Source organism: Myotis daubentonii, chromosome 10 (assembly GCF_963259705.1).
Source record: "Myotis daubentonii chromosome 10, mMyoDau2.1, whole genome shotgun sequence".
In the NCBI taxonomy this organism is placed as follows: domain Eukaryota; kingdom Metazoa; phylum Chordata; class Mammalia; order Chiroptera; family Vespertilionidae; genus Myotis; species Myotis daubentonii.
This window is the reverse complement of record NC_081849.1, coordinates 8062965-8080898: the sequence shown is the minus strand read 5'-3', so window position 1 is coordinate 8080898 and position 17934 is coordinate 8062965. Positions and strand designations below refer to the sequence as shown.

Below are 17934 nucleotides of genomic sequence, written 5' to 3'. Positions count from 1 at the left end.
CATGATAACAATAACAATAAAAGGACCTAAAGGGGTCCGAAAAAAAAGGGAGTTACAAGTTACCCAGACATTTAAAGGGAATGTTATCATAGACACAAAAAGATAGATAGGCTCAGTTAAGGTAAAGGTTGACCTTGTCAGTGAAGATACAGGCCTAGGAGGTAACTACCCACCATAACTGCTTTTAGTTAAAGTTTAATTTCAGACCATCCTTTTTGGTTACTTTAGGTCTCTGAGTTTGCAAGAACTCCATGCAGGCCTTCCCTGAGCTTGTCATGTCAGCATGTGGCCCCTTTAGTCCACACATCCCCCTTTTGGTCATAAATCAATCCAACAGATACATCCATGACCAAACTTTTGATTGGAAAATGGAGTCCCACAGTACTAGGAAGGCTCATTCCCAGGATGTGTCAGTGTCAGCATGTCTTGCTGAACAGGGTGGACCATTGGGGATGGGGCAAGATCATAACCTTAGATGGCACTTAAGGTTGAATTATTATTTTTTTAAAAAAGCAGGTGAATGGGAGGCAGTCAGATCTTATATGTCCTTGTTAAAAAGTATTCTGGATTATTTCTAATTTTTTTGAGTCAGCATGATCCAAGCCTTTTTGTTGTTTGTCAAGTTTTGTGTTTCTGTGTCTAGTATAACATTATACCAGGAACAAGAGTAACAATAATAAACCAGTAACACTGGTTAGGAACAGAAAATTAGAGAAGGAAGAATCTGAAGGGGCTATTATTATCCAGAAGTTGCAACTTTTCTTTTGGCCAGTTAATTTAGCTTATTCCTATATTAATACAATATTCATTTAAAATATTCATCTAGATTAGATCCATATATAATTCTACCAAGGGAATTATTAAGGAGGTGTTCTTGGAGAGGTTAGCCCAAAATAGGTCGTTTATAATAGATATACCAAAGCTTATATTGATAGTGGAAGACCACCAGTGCTTGGCCAACAAAATATTAACTTCATTATCATAGCTGATAATCAGAATACCACTATCTAGTAGGTGGGAAAGATGAGCAGGTACCCAAGTTAAATGTTTTCATGTCTGATAGGGAAAGGGGTCTAGGGAGACAGATATTGTTTCCACCAGGAAATCATAAGGAAGACAATCTAATCTAATAATAGACAAACATGGTAATTGACCATACCTCTGCTACGCTTCCCATTGGCTAATCAGCAGGATATGCAAATTAACCCAACCAAGATGGCGGCTGGGAGCCACACAGCTGAAGCGAGCAGGAGGCTTGGTTGCTTCAGCGATGGAGGAAGCCAAGGTTCCCCGCCTGTCACGCCAGGCTCTGAGCTCCACTCTAAGCAACAAAGTTGCAATTATAGAAGCTAAAAAAACCCCAAATACCTGCTTTCAGCAGGCCCTGGCCTCAGAGCTAGAGCAGCAACAAAGTTTCAATTACAGTGGAGCCTTGACTTACAAGTGTACCGACTAACGAGTTTTTCGAGATGTAAGCTGTCTCTCGGCTGATTTTTTGCTTTGAGTTGCAAGCTAAAATTCGGGTTATGTATGAGGCAGCTTTAGATACCCCACTGCTAGTTGGCACAGTGAACGTCACAGTGATTTGACATACGAGTAATTTGGGTTATGCGCTCCATCATGAAATGAATTAAACTCATAAGTCAAGGCCCCACTGTATAGAAGGTAAATAAATCCCAGAATAAAAGAAAAAAAGGAGACACTGGGAGCTTTAGTCGCCGGCTTGGCCAGCCTGAAAACAGCCCTTAGCCCGTCATCCAGACTGTCCAGGCACACCAGTGGAGACCCCCAACCTGATCCAGAAAACCCTTCAGGGGAAACCAGCCAACCCCCACCAGTGCACCAGGCCTCTATCCTATATAGTAAAAGGGTAATATACAAACTGACCCTAACAGCAGAAAAACTGGAAATGACTGGTCACTATGACACACACTGACCACCAGGGAGCAGATGCTCAATGCAGGAGCTGTCCTCTGGTGGTCAGTGCACTCTCACATGGGGAAGCTCTACTCAGCCACAAGCCAGGCTGCCAGCTGCCAGTACAGCGGTGGTGGTGGGCACCTCTCCTGCCTCCTCAGCAGCGCTATGGATGTCTGACTGCAGCTTAGGCCTGCAGGCCTAAGCCAGCAGGTGGCCATCCCCAGAGGGGTCCCAGACTGCGAGAGGGCACAGGCCGGGCTGAGGGATGCCCCCCTCCACCATGAGTGCACAAACTTTTGTGCACTGGGCCTCTAGTAGCAATATAAAAATAATGTTATATACATTCAATCAATAACAATTAGGTGATATAAGAACAAGGTTTGAGCAGCTTCAACTTATGAGCATACAGGCCTTGTTGATGTCTTGGGATGGCTGTCTACCTCCTCCATAGTTAGCAAATTATTATTTTTGAGATGAAGGCGAATGTCAGAGACAGGAGCAAATGTCCATTCGTGGTTAAGTACCTGATAAGGTAAGGTCCCTTTAACACTGTTGGAGAGAGTCTTTCATTAATGTATTTCTCAAAGGACAAAAATCTCCAGGTTGCTATAGTCTTTGAATATTTTTCTCCTGGGAGTACTGTGAAATGAATGTTATTAATTTGTTAGTTCCTACAATACAGAATGTCTGCTTTTTAGTTTTCCTTATATTTGGGAAACAAAATATTAAAAAATTAACAATATTTTAAACAGAGTCATAAGCTTATTTTCAATTCATTTAATCCCATAGTTATTTTTGTTTATTCTGATTATTTGCCAGTAGCTTTTTCGAATTTAGTTCTTTCTTGAAGTTCTATAAATTGGCATCCAGTTCAAAGATATGACCTGCTTAGTAGTCTACAGGTTAGAGTAGGTCAGAGTCCTTTTTATGGATTGTTCTAAAGACATAATATACCTGCAAATGCATCAGAGTAAAGCAACAGCTGTCCATGAATGACAAAATTTAAAAGTGACATAGTTTTACATTTGATTATAATGCAAAAAACTTTTGATAAAAAATATTTTGCTTTTCTATAAGATATAACTTTCCAAGACAACAATTTCTTGGTAAACAATAATTACTGTAAAATGACATAGAGAACAACACAAAATTTGTATATATTTAGGTTCAATATATAATTTCAGCATATAAAGAATAATATGTCAGATTTTAAAATGTGGCACATGGCTTATTTCAAATGCTGTGTTAAACGTTGAAAATAATTTATAAACCCCTAATATGTGAAGCTCAAATATCCAGAGTATCACTGGCAGATGCAGAAAATTATCACTTCTGGCTTGTCTGGTGTCTCTGTCTGGACACACACTATACCTGAAAGTTTCCTGTTTCAACTTGGCTCTGAATCTTTGCAAGTTTCTTTCTGAAGCAGACTGAAATTTCTATAATCATTTTAATAAAACATATGTGTATAAATAGAACACTATTAATTTTTATTTGACAAAGCTTCCCCATGTGATTTCAAGTATACTAAATTGGCCTAATTTAGTTCAAAAATATTTCTTCTCAGAATAAATCCTTGAGTTATTCCAGGGCCCATTAGAATGACTCAAAGTCATCTCTCAGTTAAAGTCTTAACATTTTAACTTTGGAAAGATTGTCAAATATACTTAACCAAAAGATTATATCATAAACTCTTTGTAAATCTAGGATAAAACATATTTTATGGTAATAACTCTAAAAGATATTAGTCAAAATGAAACTGGTTTTTAATATTAAAAATTTGGTCCAGACCACAGAATTCTGCTTAATTTATAAGTATTTAATATTTTTAAATCAGGCCAATAAAATATTATATCCTAGCAATGACATTTGGAGGCTGAAAATTTACCATACGTAATACACAAACACATACCATACATATAAAGACATCATATTTCGAATTACTAATTTTTTCAGAGAAAATGCAAGAATTATTTTTCTCAAAAATGAATTTCAATACTTCATGCCTTTTATTATCATAACCATATAATTTTTCCCAACTTAATTCTTAGACACCTCAAATTTTAGATGGTAAGTTAAGTACTTAGCACTTCTCAGATTAGTAATACATTCATATTTTTAAAGATATATTTCAAATAAAATACAAGACATATTCAATTAATAGATTCAAACCTATCGTCTGCATTATCCATACAAGGCAAACTCAGATTAATTATTGTTTCAGTATCCTGTTACTTCTAAATACCTAGGTATTAATTTTTTTTTATTTTTTTATTTTTTTACTATTTAACCCAGCAATGCTGCAAAGCTTTTAAGTTACCAATGAGGCATCTGAGGCTGGAGAAAAGGTGGAGGAGGGAAAGCAGCAGGCCCTGCAGCCTCTTCTAGGAATGCAGTTTCCAGGCCCCCAGCCTCTTGCATTTAAAACTGCCACATTTTTCCTTAGAGATAACATGCTAAAGTTTGGGTATAATGAGTTCAGTTTCTGGTAGTATCAGGACTGTTAAGTAAAGAAACTGTTCTTTGGAAAGGGAGGGGGGAGAATGCTGGCCTTGGGACCTAAAGGCTCAGAGAGGGGTCCCTTCCTTTTTCTCTGTGACCCGTATGCTCCCCTTCTTGTCCATATTGTGGCCTCTGTTCTTGCCCTCAGGGCCAGCCCTTCCCTGGGCCACTTGTTTTACAGTTGTGAGCATCAGGTTAGCTTTCTGTTTCTGCCTTTCTCATCTCTACATACATAGACCTTCTGAGCCTCTTTTAACAGTTCTTCACTGCTATCTTTCCACTTCTCTAACTTTTGTAGTTTTCTTAAGATTTCAGGCCAAATATTGGTGACAAAATATAATTTTAATATCCCTTGGCCCAATGCGTCCTCATGGCCTGGCCCAGAGTATTTTCTCATTTGATCTTTTAGTCTTGGTAAATTCGGAAGGCCCTTCTTCTTCGCCTTGCTGAATATTAAAGTCTTTATTTAGGTTCTGAGACCAGGGAACTGCTTCCCTAATCCCTTAAATTATTAGTTCTCTGGCATCTCTCATGTGTCCCCTATGGCCTTGTTATGGTCCCACTGGGGCTTCCAGGTTTGGAAATGTTACATCTGCTGGAAGCACTCCAGGGCCAGCCAGTTGCTCCCTCTCCCAGGTAGCCATAGCCCACCTTCGAATCATTCCCGTTTCTTCTCCTGAGAATAGTATTCCCGAAGATAGACATTAACTCAGTCCATGTATACAATGTAGGCCTAAAAATGGGTCTAGCTGGTCAGCTAAGCCACATGGGCTTTCAGCAGAGGCTTTAACTTCATTTTTTTTTTAAACAGGGATAACTCACAGGCTTATTTTTCTTTATGAAACGGGAGTGCCTTCCTCCCCGCTACTATTTCTGCAGCCTGCAGAGCTGGTCCTTCTAGGAAAAAGGCATGGGGGGTTTAGAAGGTTTTATTTCCCATATTTTTCTTTCTGAGTAGAGTAGACTGTAATAACATGAAATTTTAAAAACATAAACAAACAAATATAATTTTAAAAAATCCCTACAGTAAATAAATGAGTACTTTCAAAAGGATGGACTGGGAGCCTTAGAATCGTAGAATCTTAACTCCGCACAGAAAAATGACCTTTGGTTCTGAGTGGCACAAAGCCCACACAACTCAGGGACAGAAGATTTCCTATGTTCATAAAACGGCGAAGAGTGAATTATGTTAGCAAAGAACATTAGTAACCAAAGTAAAATTACAGACACACAGACAAAAAGTCTCTTAAAATTCAAACCCTGAATTTCTGGCTGTTGATGTCTTAAAGTTGCTGCAATTCCTGCTACATGTTCAGTCTGCCCACAAACAACTGGGCCCCCTGAAAAGTGGGATGTGCCCCATCTTTAAACAGATTGATCTAAACAATAAAGACATAAAACATTAACAGAAATATTCTTATACTAGAGGCCCAGTGCACAAAAATTTGTGGACTTGAGGAGGGGGGATCCCTCAGCCCTACCTGTGCCCTCTCGCAGTCTGGGACCCCTCAGGGGATGACCACCTGCTGGCTTAGGCCTGCTCCCCAGGGGATTGGGCCTAAGCTGGAAATCAGACATCCCTCTGGCAGCCCAGCAGCCCTCGGGGGATGTCCACTTGCCAGTGGGGAGCAGACCTAAGCTGCAGTCAAACATCCTTAGTGCTGCTGAGGAGGCAGGAGAGGCTCCCACCACCACCGTTGTACTGGCAGCTGTCAGCCTGGCCTGTGGCTGAGCACAGCTCCCCCATGTGGGAGCGTACTGACCACCAGAGGGCAGCTTCTGCATTGAGCATCTGCCCCCTAGTGGTCAGTGTGTGTCATAGTGACCAGTCATTCCAAGTCTTTCTGCTGTTAGGGTCAGTTTACATAGTACCCTTTTACTATATAGGATAGAGGCCTGGTGCACGGGTGGGGGCCAGCTGGTTTGCCCTGAAGGGTGTCCCGGATCAGGGTGGGGGTCCCACTTGGGTGCCTGGTCAGCCTGGGTGAGGGGCTGATGGCTGTTTTCAGGTTGGCTGTTGACTGAAGCTCCCAGCCTCTCTTTTTTTTCTTTTTTTTTTTAAATTCTGGGATTTATTTACTTTCTATAATTGAAACTTTGTTGCTGTCACTGCTCTGAGACCAGGGCCTGCTGAAAACAGGTATCTTGGGTTTGTTTAGCTTCTATAATTGAAACTATGTTGCCGTCACTGGACCTAAGAGCCCGCTCCAGCTCTGTGGGCACGGCCGCTGAAAGCAGATATCTGGGGTTTGTTTAGCTTCTATAATTGAAACTTAGTTGCTTTCAGAGCTCAGAGCTGGACTGAGGCAGGCAGGGAACCTTGGCTTCCTCCATCACTGGAGCAAGCAAACCTCCTGCTTGCTTCAGCTGCGTGGCTGCCAACCGCCATTTTGTTTGTCAGTTAATTTGCATATCTCCCTGATTAGCCAATGGGAAGCATAGCGAAGGTATGGTCAATTACCCTTTTTGTCTTTTATTAGATAGGATACAATATTTACGAGCTCGTATGACCCACAGACACCATAGAATGCTCTGCATTAAAAGAAAGTACTAAAGAACCAGTCCACTGTGGTGACTAGATGGATGATATGTTTATGTGAATACTACAATGCATTGTGATACAACAATAACATGCGACACAACACTTAGATCAAATGTATTTCTACCCAAAACAACAAGGCTGTAGTTCATGGAGAAATGACTGATACTGCTTCAATTTTAAAGTAAAAATTAGTTATCCTTAGATAAAATTTAAAATTCCATTTCCCTGGTACACCCACTATATTTCAAGTGCTCAATAGCCACATATGGCTAGTGGCTACCATATTGAATACTGCAACTTCCAGAAAATACTCAAATATTTGGAAATTAAGCACATACTTCTAAGTAATCCATGAGTGAAAAAAAAAATCACAAAGAATATAGAAAATATTTAAACTGAATGATTGTGAAAACAAAATATGCAAAAAATTGTGAGCTATAGATAAACATGCATAGAGGGAAATTTTAAAGCTTTCTAGCCTTATGTTAGAAAAGAAGAATTTTTAATACTTTACAGGATCATGTAGGTAATATGCTGGTAGAGACTCTGGATATTATTATCTTCTCCTAAAGAATGTTGAGTTTGTTTTCATTTAAGCAGACACTCAAATTATGGGCACATCCCTTTGACCTTGTAAAGGGTGGGTTTAGATGTCATTAGCCAAGGACTACTCCAATTTACCTCTTCCTTTAGGCAAATCCCTTAACCCTGATGTGCTCTTTAATCCCATATGACCCTTTGGGATTTCAGTGGAACTACTCCAATTCTGTGTTTTCTGCTGATATCTATGACCTGCTCTTCCTGCCTTCCAGGACAATTTTCCCTGAACCCTTTGGAGGTTAAAGTCCCTGGATCAGCCAAAGGTTGGAGGAGTAATATATGTGCAGAATTTCTAAAGCCCCACTCCCTCTGTAGCTCTGTTCTTCTGGGAGGTTCCCCATCATTGTCTACCGGCTCTGGCTGCCTCCACACTCAAACCTCCTCTTCTCTCCAGTCACTGTGAATTTCTGCTGAGGGTTATTCCTGTGTCAGCAGGACAGGAAGACCACATGAATGTTGCAGTAGTGTGGGCTCTTTATCTTGGCCACTGGATATTGACAAAGGTTTGAATCCCCTAGGGTCGTTCTATATTTGGTCACTTCCCAGTGCCTTCAAACAGTTGCTTTCAAATTATTATTATTTTTTTTATTGTGTATTTTCTCCTTAGTTCATCAATGTTGTTCCAGGAGAAGTGGGAGGGAGAAACCTTCCCAGAGACCTTTAGCAGCTGATGTGATCCACCAAGGAGGAAACAAGTGTGTACTCACTGGGCTCTTCAAACTACACAAGTCTCTGTTTCTCATGCTTTACTCCAGTGTTGAGATATTTTTTGAAAATAACGAATTCTGAAGTTCACTATTTTTACAGCCTGAACCAAAACAATCCTCTCTCCCCAGCGTCCCGCCCACACCATGTCTTTCTGAGTGATACACAGACTGTGGAGTGTCCAGACAGGCCCACACCTTCCTGCCCCACTCTCTGAGCCCGCAGAGTGACAGCAGTGGAGCAGCATCTGTCCTGCCTACTGAAATGTTGTGGGCAGCATTTTCCCTAATTTTCAGTAATAAAGGAGAGGAAACACCATGTCTGATATGTTTTGAGTGACTTATCATTTAGAATCACTGAATGGGTGTCACTTGGTGAAAAAAATGCTTGTATTTTCTATTATGAAATGAATTCAGCTAATAGTTAAAACAACAACACTTACTGAAGAAATTTATCTTGCTATCCTAATGGAAATGCAGATGGTTTTAACTTTGACTCCATAGCTCCGAACTTGCGAGTCTGCTCACTTAGAAACAAGATGACCTTGGTTCATGTGTCCTTGGAGTATTTACTATGTACCCCAAACGTAATACAGAGGTGTGACACAATTCCAACCGGAATGCCATTGAGGTTCTTTTCTGAAACTTAAACAATTGATTTAAATTCTCACATAGAAGAATAAATTCCACGGGCATAACAAAGGAAGTACATAAATGAGGAAAGCAAAGACACTGTAATAAAATCAATATTTTATTCATATGAAGGGAACATAGAAGACAGGAACAGAACTGAAATTCCTGCCATGGGTCTTGGGAGTATAAAGACTTAATAGTGGTAACAGTGGTGTTTTGGTCCATGGGAAGTGGGGTGCTGATGTAATCAACGGGTCACGCACGAAAGCTGTCTTAGGTGTGAACCAAAAGAAGTCTCCGTTCTGCCTTGAGATACTTTCTTGGAATTTTTAGTACAACAAATGCTCTGGCTTTCTTAGGTGTCTCTTGTATCTGGGTCAGGGGATGCTATGGCCTCCAGTTTGGGAGACCAGGGTCCTGAGAGAGCCTCTGACAGGAGAAGATCTCTGACCATCAGGTAAGCATCTAGACAGACCTGAGGCTGCATATCTGATTTCTGAGTGTCCCCCAGCACTGTCACCCCCACCTCCACTTTCCACCCCACCCTGAAGAAGGGAGCTGGAGACCCTCTGCCACATTGCTTGACAAAGGTAAAGAGGGGTCTGTAGTGAGTTATTTCCCTGTTCCCACCTATCCTGTTTCTATCATTTGGTCAGACTCCAGAGAAGTTGAGGTTCATCTGAGATGTGCTGGGCTCTTTGAAGCGTTACATGGCACCGCCCTTTCAGAGGCCAGGGCGGGATCAACATCCTCTGTCATCTGGTGCTTGTCCACCTCGTTTCCCAAGGCTCCTGTCTGCAGCCCTCCACAAAGACCCATATGAGATAGACGCCTCCCATCACCAGGCAGGCTACTCCCTACAATGTTCATGTCACTCACCTGATACCTTTGCAGGTTCCCTTTCTTCTCTGCCTCCCTCCATTCAACACCCACACATACCTTACTGGGAACCCCACTACACACCCATACACTGACTTCATGCATCCTTCTCTCAACTGTCAAGGAGAAGGGAAGGGGTTGCAGATAAGGCTGAAAATCATCTTTGTTTTCCACAATCAGAAGGCAGATGTATGAGAGGGGACCCTAATTAGAACATCCCTAATCTATGTCAGCTTTAGGGAAGTGTTCCTCCTCTGCCCAAGCCCCTTGGTACATCTTGAGGCCTCCATGTCCTTAGCCAGGTATAAGGACCAGCTGCCTGACCAGGTCTGGCTCCTTGGATAACCCGCCCCACTTTGCTCATCATTCCTACCAGTTCCCACAGGCTCCTTTATTGTGATCCAATGGCTTCTTTCAGATGTGAGTAAAAGAGCTCCTCCTTTCTGATTCTCTCTTTCTACCTGCTTTCCCCCTCGAGCCAAGCAGTTGTCCTTCTTCTCATGTCTCAGAACCATTACCAGGCTGTGGCCCTACCACACACAGTAGGTAACTTAAAAAGTAACTATGCCTGCCTCTTTGTGGGCAAGGACATAGTCCAGGAGGTGTGAAGTCACCTGACCAGCTTCCCACACTGATTGACTATCATCATTTAAGGAGTGACTCCAAAGACCAGGATGCTGTGGGGGTTACATGGAAGAATGAGAATGATATACCCTCAGGAACTTTCATTCTATCAGGGTAAAGTTAAGAACTTCAAGAAATGCAATGCCAATGCAATGTGAGGTTCCATATGAGAAAGCGTGCTGGGGGCAGGGAGTAGAGAGGAGGGAGGGTCCACGTGCACTGAAAGATGCAATGAAGGACCTGGATGGTAGCTGAGAACTCAGGAACCCACCCTCTCTTACCACCTGGAGACTGGCATGGTCAGTGACCTGTGGGATGAAGAGGACAAGTGGCTGGCTGGAAACTGGACACAGGGCTGAAAGGAGCTAATAAGAAACAGCTGTCCCTCAGTGGAGTCCAGCATATGCTCAGATAGGTGCCCTCTTCAGGAGACATTTGTGAGTTTCCTCAGATGCCTTCTGGATTCGGCACAATTCCTTCATCAAGGACTCCCCACTGGGCCTTTCCTCAGAGCCTTGCCCCTGGATTATATGGCCTTCCTGCACTTCTGTGAGATGAAGGTTTTGCTGGGAGAACTGATAAGCCTTGTTGCTGTAATGATGGCCTTCATTTTCCCACAGGACCATGTCTATTTTTTCCATGAGCTCCTTCAACTGGGCCTCCTGCTCTGCCCCCTCTGCCCTGTTGTTGAAGCCACAGTGGCGCATGGAACAAATCTTGGCCAGGTTGGCAAGCTCCCGGTTGTCAGTCTCTTTCACATACACATCCAGAGAGTCACCATCCAGGTCTTCCTTTCGGGTGAACACCAGGATGGTGTAGGCCAGGACTCCCACTCCAAAGACCTCCTGGAGGCGCCTGACCACCAACTGGTCTTCCTTTGTGAACCCGCCCAGCTCTGTCACCAGGAGCACCGCGTGTGGCCCTGGGGAGGAGGAGGCGATGGCTTCCCAGGAGCCCCTACCTGCCACTTCCTGTGGAACTCCAGGGGACAAAATATCGGGCGTGTCAATCACCTCAAGTTCCTTCCCGGCCCACTCTCGGCTCCCTCTCTGGAAGGTCTTGGTCACTGGTGTAGCACTGAGCTTGGACTGGAACACTTCCTGGCCAAGGATGCTGTTTCCTGTTGCACTTTTCCCACTTCCCGTTTTCCCCACCAGGATGAGCCTCAGCCTCTTTGGGGTCTGTTTCTTCTCCCTCAGATCTAGAAGCATCAAGAGAAAGCAGAGGGATTGGGGTTAGAGCCTCACTCCTGGGTCTGCTTCATGACCTCAGGGCAGACTGTCCTCTGAGGAAGGACAGATTAACATCTGTACCTAAAACCTGCTCTGGGCTCACATTCCATTCTTTTTAATTGTTTTATTGTGGTAAAATATACATAAACTATAATTACTGTTTTCACTAGTTTTAGGTGTACAACTCAGTGACATTGAATACCTTCACATTTTTGTGCAATCATCACTCACGCATCTCAAGACTTGGAGATGCAAACTAATATTTAAAAATTTAATGTTAAAATCATCCCAAACAGAAACTCTGTAGCAATGAAACAATAACTTCTCATGTCTCCCTTCCCCAAACACCTGCTAACCACCACTCTACTTTCTGTCTCAATGAATTTTACTATTCTAGGGACCTAGAATAAGTTCCTGCAAATTTGACCTTTTGTGTCTGGTTTATTTCACTTGACATAGTGTTTTCAAGGTTCATCCATACTGTAGCATGTGTCAGAATTTCCTTCTTTTTCAAGGCTGAAAAATATTCCATTATATGGATGGGCCACATTTTGTTTACTCTTATATATGGACATGAGTTGTTCCCACTATCCACTATTGTGAATAATGCTGCTTTGAACATTAGTGTACACATGACTATTTAAGTCCCTGCTTTGACTTCTTTGGGGCATATACCCAGAAGTGGAAATGCTGGATCATATGGTAGAATACCACATTTTATCTACAGGTTTTGAAACTTCTCAGGGTCACCTGTTCTCACCTAGGTGGAAACCAGACCTTCATGAATATGAGACCCTGAGCTTTCCTAGGTATCCCTGGGTGATGAAGATAGAAGTGTGTGGGTCTGTGTCTATGTCTTGTCCCTGAAGTGACTGACCACATCACCTCCTTCAGCTGTTCCAACAAGAAATATGGGGAATATGGGATCTTTCAACCAGATCTCGGGCTCAACAGCACAGAGGCACACTGAGGTCACATTCTTTTCTATATCCTTGAAATTTGGGCCAAATATTCCCACCCAGATGAATATTTGAACTATTGGTCAAGAGAAGACTTGAAGATGCCAACTAATATTTAAAAATCTAATGTTAAAATTTTAGAAATGACTGGGGCTGAAGGACAGAAAGAGAATTCCATCTCCTGGCCTTTGAGGTCACAGACCCAGAGCACAGAAAAAGGTCCCAAATGGCAGCTCTGGTTTCCAAGTCTGTTCCTCACTGAAGGCATTGATGTGTCTCAATGACAGAGCCCTAACTTTACCTCATAGAGACAGAATTAGCATCCTTGGCTGGTGGACACACCAACCAATTCTGACTGTTGACTTTGGGACCCTCCAGCTTCCCCCAGTTGGCTTTGAAAGGAATGAGTGAGTGGGTGGGAGTTTCAAGGAAGCAAGGAAGGTGGAATGTTCACCCCTGCCCTCCTAGCCAATCTGAAGCTAGGTGAAGACAGTACCAACCCCCCTCTGGGCAAGCCTGGAGCCAGTGCACGCCAAGTACATTACTCAAATGCTAGAGAGGATTTTAAAAGTAATATTTAACTTTGATTGCCATGAGAAAGGGAAAATCATGTGTCGTCATGTTTATTAATATGGCTTACTTCCAATGGCTTAGGCCAGTGGTCGGCAAACTCATTAGTCAACAGAGCCATATATCAACAGTACAACGATTAAAATTTCTTTTGAGAGCCAAATTTTTTAAACTTAAACTATATAGGTAGGTACATTGTTATTAACTTAATTAGGGTACTCTTAAACTGGCCTTTGCTGAAAACGTCCTTGATCTGATTGAGGTACATTCCCTGAGGTTGAACCCTTCCAACTCTTCCATCCTCAACTTGTGCATGAATCATGCGCACCTCACCTGCGCTGCTATCCCGTCTGCGCCGCGTCTCCTGTCGCCCGCGACCAACCTATACCCCCCATTTATTCTAAAGCCACTTCTTCAAAATAGACTCACCCAGGCCAAAAACCGACTTCTGCGCATGGGCCACAAGGTTTCAATAGCACTGTACATGCGGGCCCGCATGTGGTATTTTGTGGAAGAGCCACACTCAAGGGGCCAAAGAGCCGCATGTGGCTTGCGAGCCGAGGTTTGCCAACCACTGGCTTAGGCCATTGAAGTCCATATAGTATAAAAATCATTTGTGTTCAAATACATGATGAATCATAAATAAATTATCCTGGCCAGGAAAATGGATTGATTGTGAAAATTCCTAAACTCTGTCTCCCTGGGATAATGATGAAGTTGAGGCCATGACTGTTAAGTACCTGACCCCAATGCAAGAGCTTTCGGGGGAGATCCCCTTGAGAAGGGCCAGCCCAGTTCTAAGGCAGCCACTCACTCACATGGTGCTTTGCAACCTTTCTGACCCTCAGTGCTCCCACATCTGAGCTATCAAACACCCACATAGGGTTTGTTGGATTGCAAGCCCCCACCAAGGCGGGTGCAGGTATCCCTGGGTAATGTAATTCCTGAGTACAGGATTAGTTCATATTCTCTCTCTCTCTCTCTCTCTCTCTCTCTCTCTCTCTCTCTCTCTCTCTCTCTCTCTCTCCTCTTTTCTGCACCTTTCTCCCACTGTGCCTGTTGGGGGCCTTTCCCTCTTATTAGGTGGGTTTAAGCAAGGTCCCACCCAAGGGCCATCTGCTGGTGCAGCTCTGACTGGGCTGCACTCTGCTGCCTCTCCAAGGGCACCCTGCACATCACATCCTCATCCACACCTGCCTCAGGTTCAGGTACACTAGGAAGTCTACACTAGGAAGTAATTTTACCTCCAGACACGTCTTGTTTAGGATGCTGGGCCACTGCTCCTGAGGGATTGTCCAGGTCAATCACCTTGAATTCTTCTTCCTCCACCTAGAGAAAATAGTATGTCTGATTTTTCAACTAGTTCAGGGGGCACCTGACTTTCTCTTGTCAGAAGGAAGTTTTTTACATTGCTTTGGGGGGAGGGGTATGGCTTGAGTGAGGAGAGGAAGGTCTGGGACATTATCTCCTTTAGGGGCCCTGTTTCTCTCTCTCTCTCTCTGTCTCTCTCTCTCTCTCTCTCTCTCTCTCTCTCTCTCTCCTTTGTAGTCTGCATTGTGAGTTTAAGCAATTTCATGGAAAAGGTAAGATGGCCTGCAGCCTGAGGAACAGATGGCATTTGGATGGACAGAAGGTCCTGGAGCTGTCATGTGAGGAGGAGAAAGGAGCAGAGACACAGAAGCAGGTCTGACACTGTGTCCCAGGAGCAGTGGAAGGATGTATGGCTAGAATGTCCAGGAAGGTGGGAGCAGGACACGGTGAGGGGCTGACTGGGGGTGCAGTGAGGTCCTGGTTCCAGGATGATCCCTGAGGAAGGCCTGGCAGTGAGGATGGGTAGCCGGGTGCTATGCCTCAGCACAGGAACTTCATGGCTCTGGGACAGTCCTGCTGGAGCCAGGAGACCTCAGGGCCCACCTCCAAGGTCACACTGCCTGAGCCTCAGTGTCCCCAAAGTGTGAATGCTGGGCCTGAACTAGGTGTCCTGTCGTCCCTTTAACATTCTAGCACATTTTATGACATTTTCTAGTGCAAGTCCTAGCCTTTGCAAAGATGGCCTTGTCACCCACCAGAAACTCCCGCCATCTTTCAGGCAAGAGGGAAGTGCACCCTGCTGCCACCCGCACTGCCTCACCTCAGGGACTAACATTGTTCCCTGTTCCAGGAGTCCATCCTGGTGTGTGGGTTTGGGAAGGAAAGTGCGAGGCCCCAGGACTCTGTGCTGGGACACACAGGACACCTGAAGACGTTCACAGTCAGGGACCTTCTCCAGATGAAGGAAGGGTCCAGGGTGTGGGGACACCTGACTTGCAGGTCCCTAGATCCAGCCCTGAACAGCGCCTCATACCTTTGCTGCACTCGGTGGTTTTGTCTCACATGGAACACGAAGAAGCTACACTGCACGGAGAAAGTGAAACTCATGGAAGCATCTTCCCCATATAAGTAGGGAGTTTGCGAAGGGCACAAGGCGCACAAAGTTCTCCTGACTTTTTAGTCACAGCCCTTTCTAATATACCACAGACACACACACATTCACAACACACACACATCACTCACACAGTACAACCACAGCCACAACACACACATACACTCACAAGCATAACACATACAGAAACATGACATATACCACTCACACATACACTCAAACACAGTATACATACACCCACAGACATAGAAACACAAATATACACAACAAACATGCATACACACAAACATACACATAGCAACATGACACACCATCCACACATATACACTCAAACACAACACATACACTCACAAATATACAAACATACATATACGCAACACACATACATGCACACAAACATAACACACACAAAAACACAACATATACCACTCAATAATACACTCAAATACACATACACTCACAAACATACAAACACACAAATACACATTTACCCAACACACATGCATACACACAAACACAATACTCACAAAAACACAACACACACAAGCCACACAAAGAGGGTGGGCCAAAAGATTTATGGTTATGAGTACTCTAAACAGTTTATTCTTGTTTTACTTATTAATTATTGTATTATTTTCCATATGAACAACTGTAAACCTACTTTTGCACCACCCTGTATACACTCAAACACAGCGCCCACATATTATACTCACAAATATAAAAATACGCACAAGCATAACACATACAAAAACACAATACACACAACTCACACACATACACTCACAAATACAACACACACACACACAAACATACATACACAAAATATATACAACTATAACATACAAACACAAATACACACACACACAGATATACGCAGAGACTTACCTCCTCTGAGTCCTTGGCTTTTTCTTTTGGGGTCGACACATTGTAGGCATCTAGGAGCCTTGACAGGCAGAGGTCCCATAAAGCACCGCAGGCATTGGAACAGAAAGACCACATTGTGTTTTTCAACAAAATGTGTCCGAAAACTCAGCTAAGAACTGCTCTAGGCAAAGCGGCTGTCTGCTGTGGGTGGAGAAGCAGGAAGTGGGAGGGAGCACCAGGGCCAGGCCTTCCTGAGTCAGAGCCTATGCTGTGTGCACTTTGCAGCCTTAGTGAGAGAAACAGGAAGAACAAGAGCACAAGACTGTTATTATTTTTATCCTGACCAGCACAACCAGAATTAGAGGCTTAACAAAAGGCAGAAGACCCTTCAGAAAATTTTATGCCAGGGCAACAATTTTCAATGTTTTTCATCTCATTGTACACACAAACTAATTACAAAAAATATATGTTTTGCCAAACTGACAAAAAGAAATAGGTGTCATTTTGACTCATTCACACAAGATGGCTATTGTGTCAACTGCTTTTATTTTTAAAAAAGTATATTTTGTTGATTTTTTACAGAGAGGAAGGGAGAGGGATAGAGACTTAGAAACATTGATTAGCTGCCTTCTGCACACCCCCTATTAGGGATGTGCCTGCAACCAAGGTACATACATGCCCTTGACTGGAGTCAAACCTGGGACCCTTCAGTCTGCAGGTCGACGCTCTATCCACTGAGCCAAACAGGTTAGGACTTCATTTTTTAATTTGACCGTCTAAGGCAGGGGTGGGCAACCCCTGGCAGGAAAGCCGCACATGGCATGCCAGTAACTTTTGCTGGCATGTGAAACCCTCTCTTATAATATTCCATTTACAATTGTGAATCTTTGTTCTCAGTGATGAATTTTGTTAAGTCTCATAATAGGAGTAGCCTGACAGATGAAAGTAGTAGCTCGTGCATATCTCTGAAGGTCACGAAATATAAACCTGATGTAAAATCTCTGTCATCAGTGATGCAGCAGCAAAAGCCCCACTGGTAGTATCAGATGGAGTCATAAAGTTTTCTGTCGGACTACCAGTGTACGTGTATGTATACATTAAAAAATAAATGTATTTTTCATCATCGTATACTGTGTTTTTGTCGCTCGAATGAATTTTATTATTTCTTCAAGGTTCTTCACATACGTACACCTTAAGAGATATCAAGTAAGTGTAACATGTTCTCAAAAAATTAGGATTGGCACACAGAAGAATTTTGAGTCAGAGATTTTGCTGGTTTTGGCACGCACTCACAAAAAGATTGCCCACCCCTGGTCTAAGGGAATGCAGTTAGGGCCCCTGACTAAATAGTCAGCTGTTAAATGTTTTAAAAATTCTTGTGGAACATCAGTTAAAAATTGCTTTGCTGGAAGAATGATTTTTTTTTTTTAACTAATCTCCCTTCTTTGAGAACAGCCCAATTCCTGCAGCTATCCTATGCCTT

The 17934-nt window shown here is 43.1% G+C and overlaps 2 protein-coding genes across 8 annotated transcripts in view; one reads left to right on the top strand and one right to left on the bottom strand.

Moving 5' to 3' along the window:
• The window catches only part of LOC132242638 (GTPase IMAP family member 6-like), a 464769-nt gene that overhangs the window by 247956 nt on the left and 198879 nt on the right, over positions 1 to 17934 (bottom strand). For 2 of the 7 annotated variants that reach the window (XM_059711549.1, XM_059711551.1), the window contains exons 1-2: positions 16473 to 16720; positions 14410 to 14494 (exon numbers count right to left, since the gene is read on the bottom strand). The exons of 4 other annotated variants lie outside the window; for them this stretch is intronic. In XM_059711549.1, the coding sequence (XP_059567532.1) occupies positions 14410 to 14494; positions 16473 to 16586 (199 nt within the window). In that variant the 5' untranslated portion in view covers positions 16587 to 16720. Of the gene's footprint in view, positions 1 to 9001; positions 11606 to 14409; positions 14495 to 16472; positions 16721 to 17934 lie in introns of those variants that run through there. One more of the 7 variants, XM_059711560.1, reaches the window with a different exon arrangement.
• LOC132242655 (GTPase IMAP family member 7-like) overlaps positions 1 to 17934 on the top strand; it is a 235691-nt gene that overhangs the window by 64762 nt on the left and 152995 nt on the right. The window lies entirely within an intron of this gene.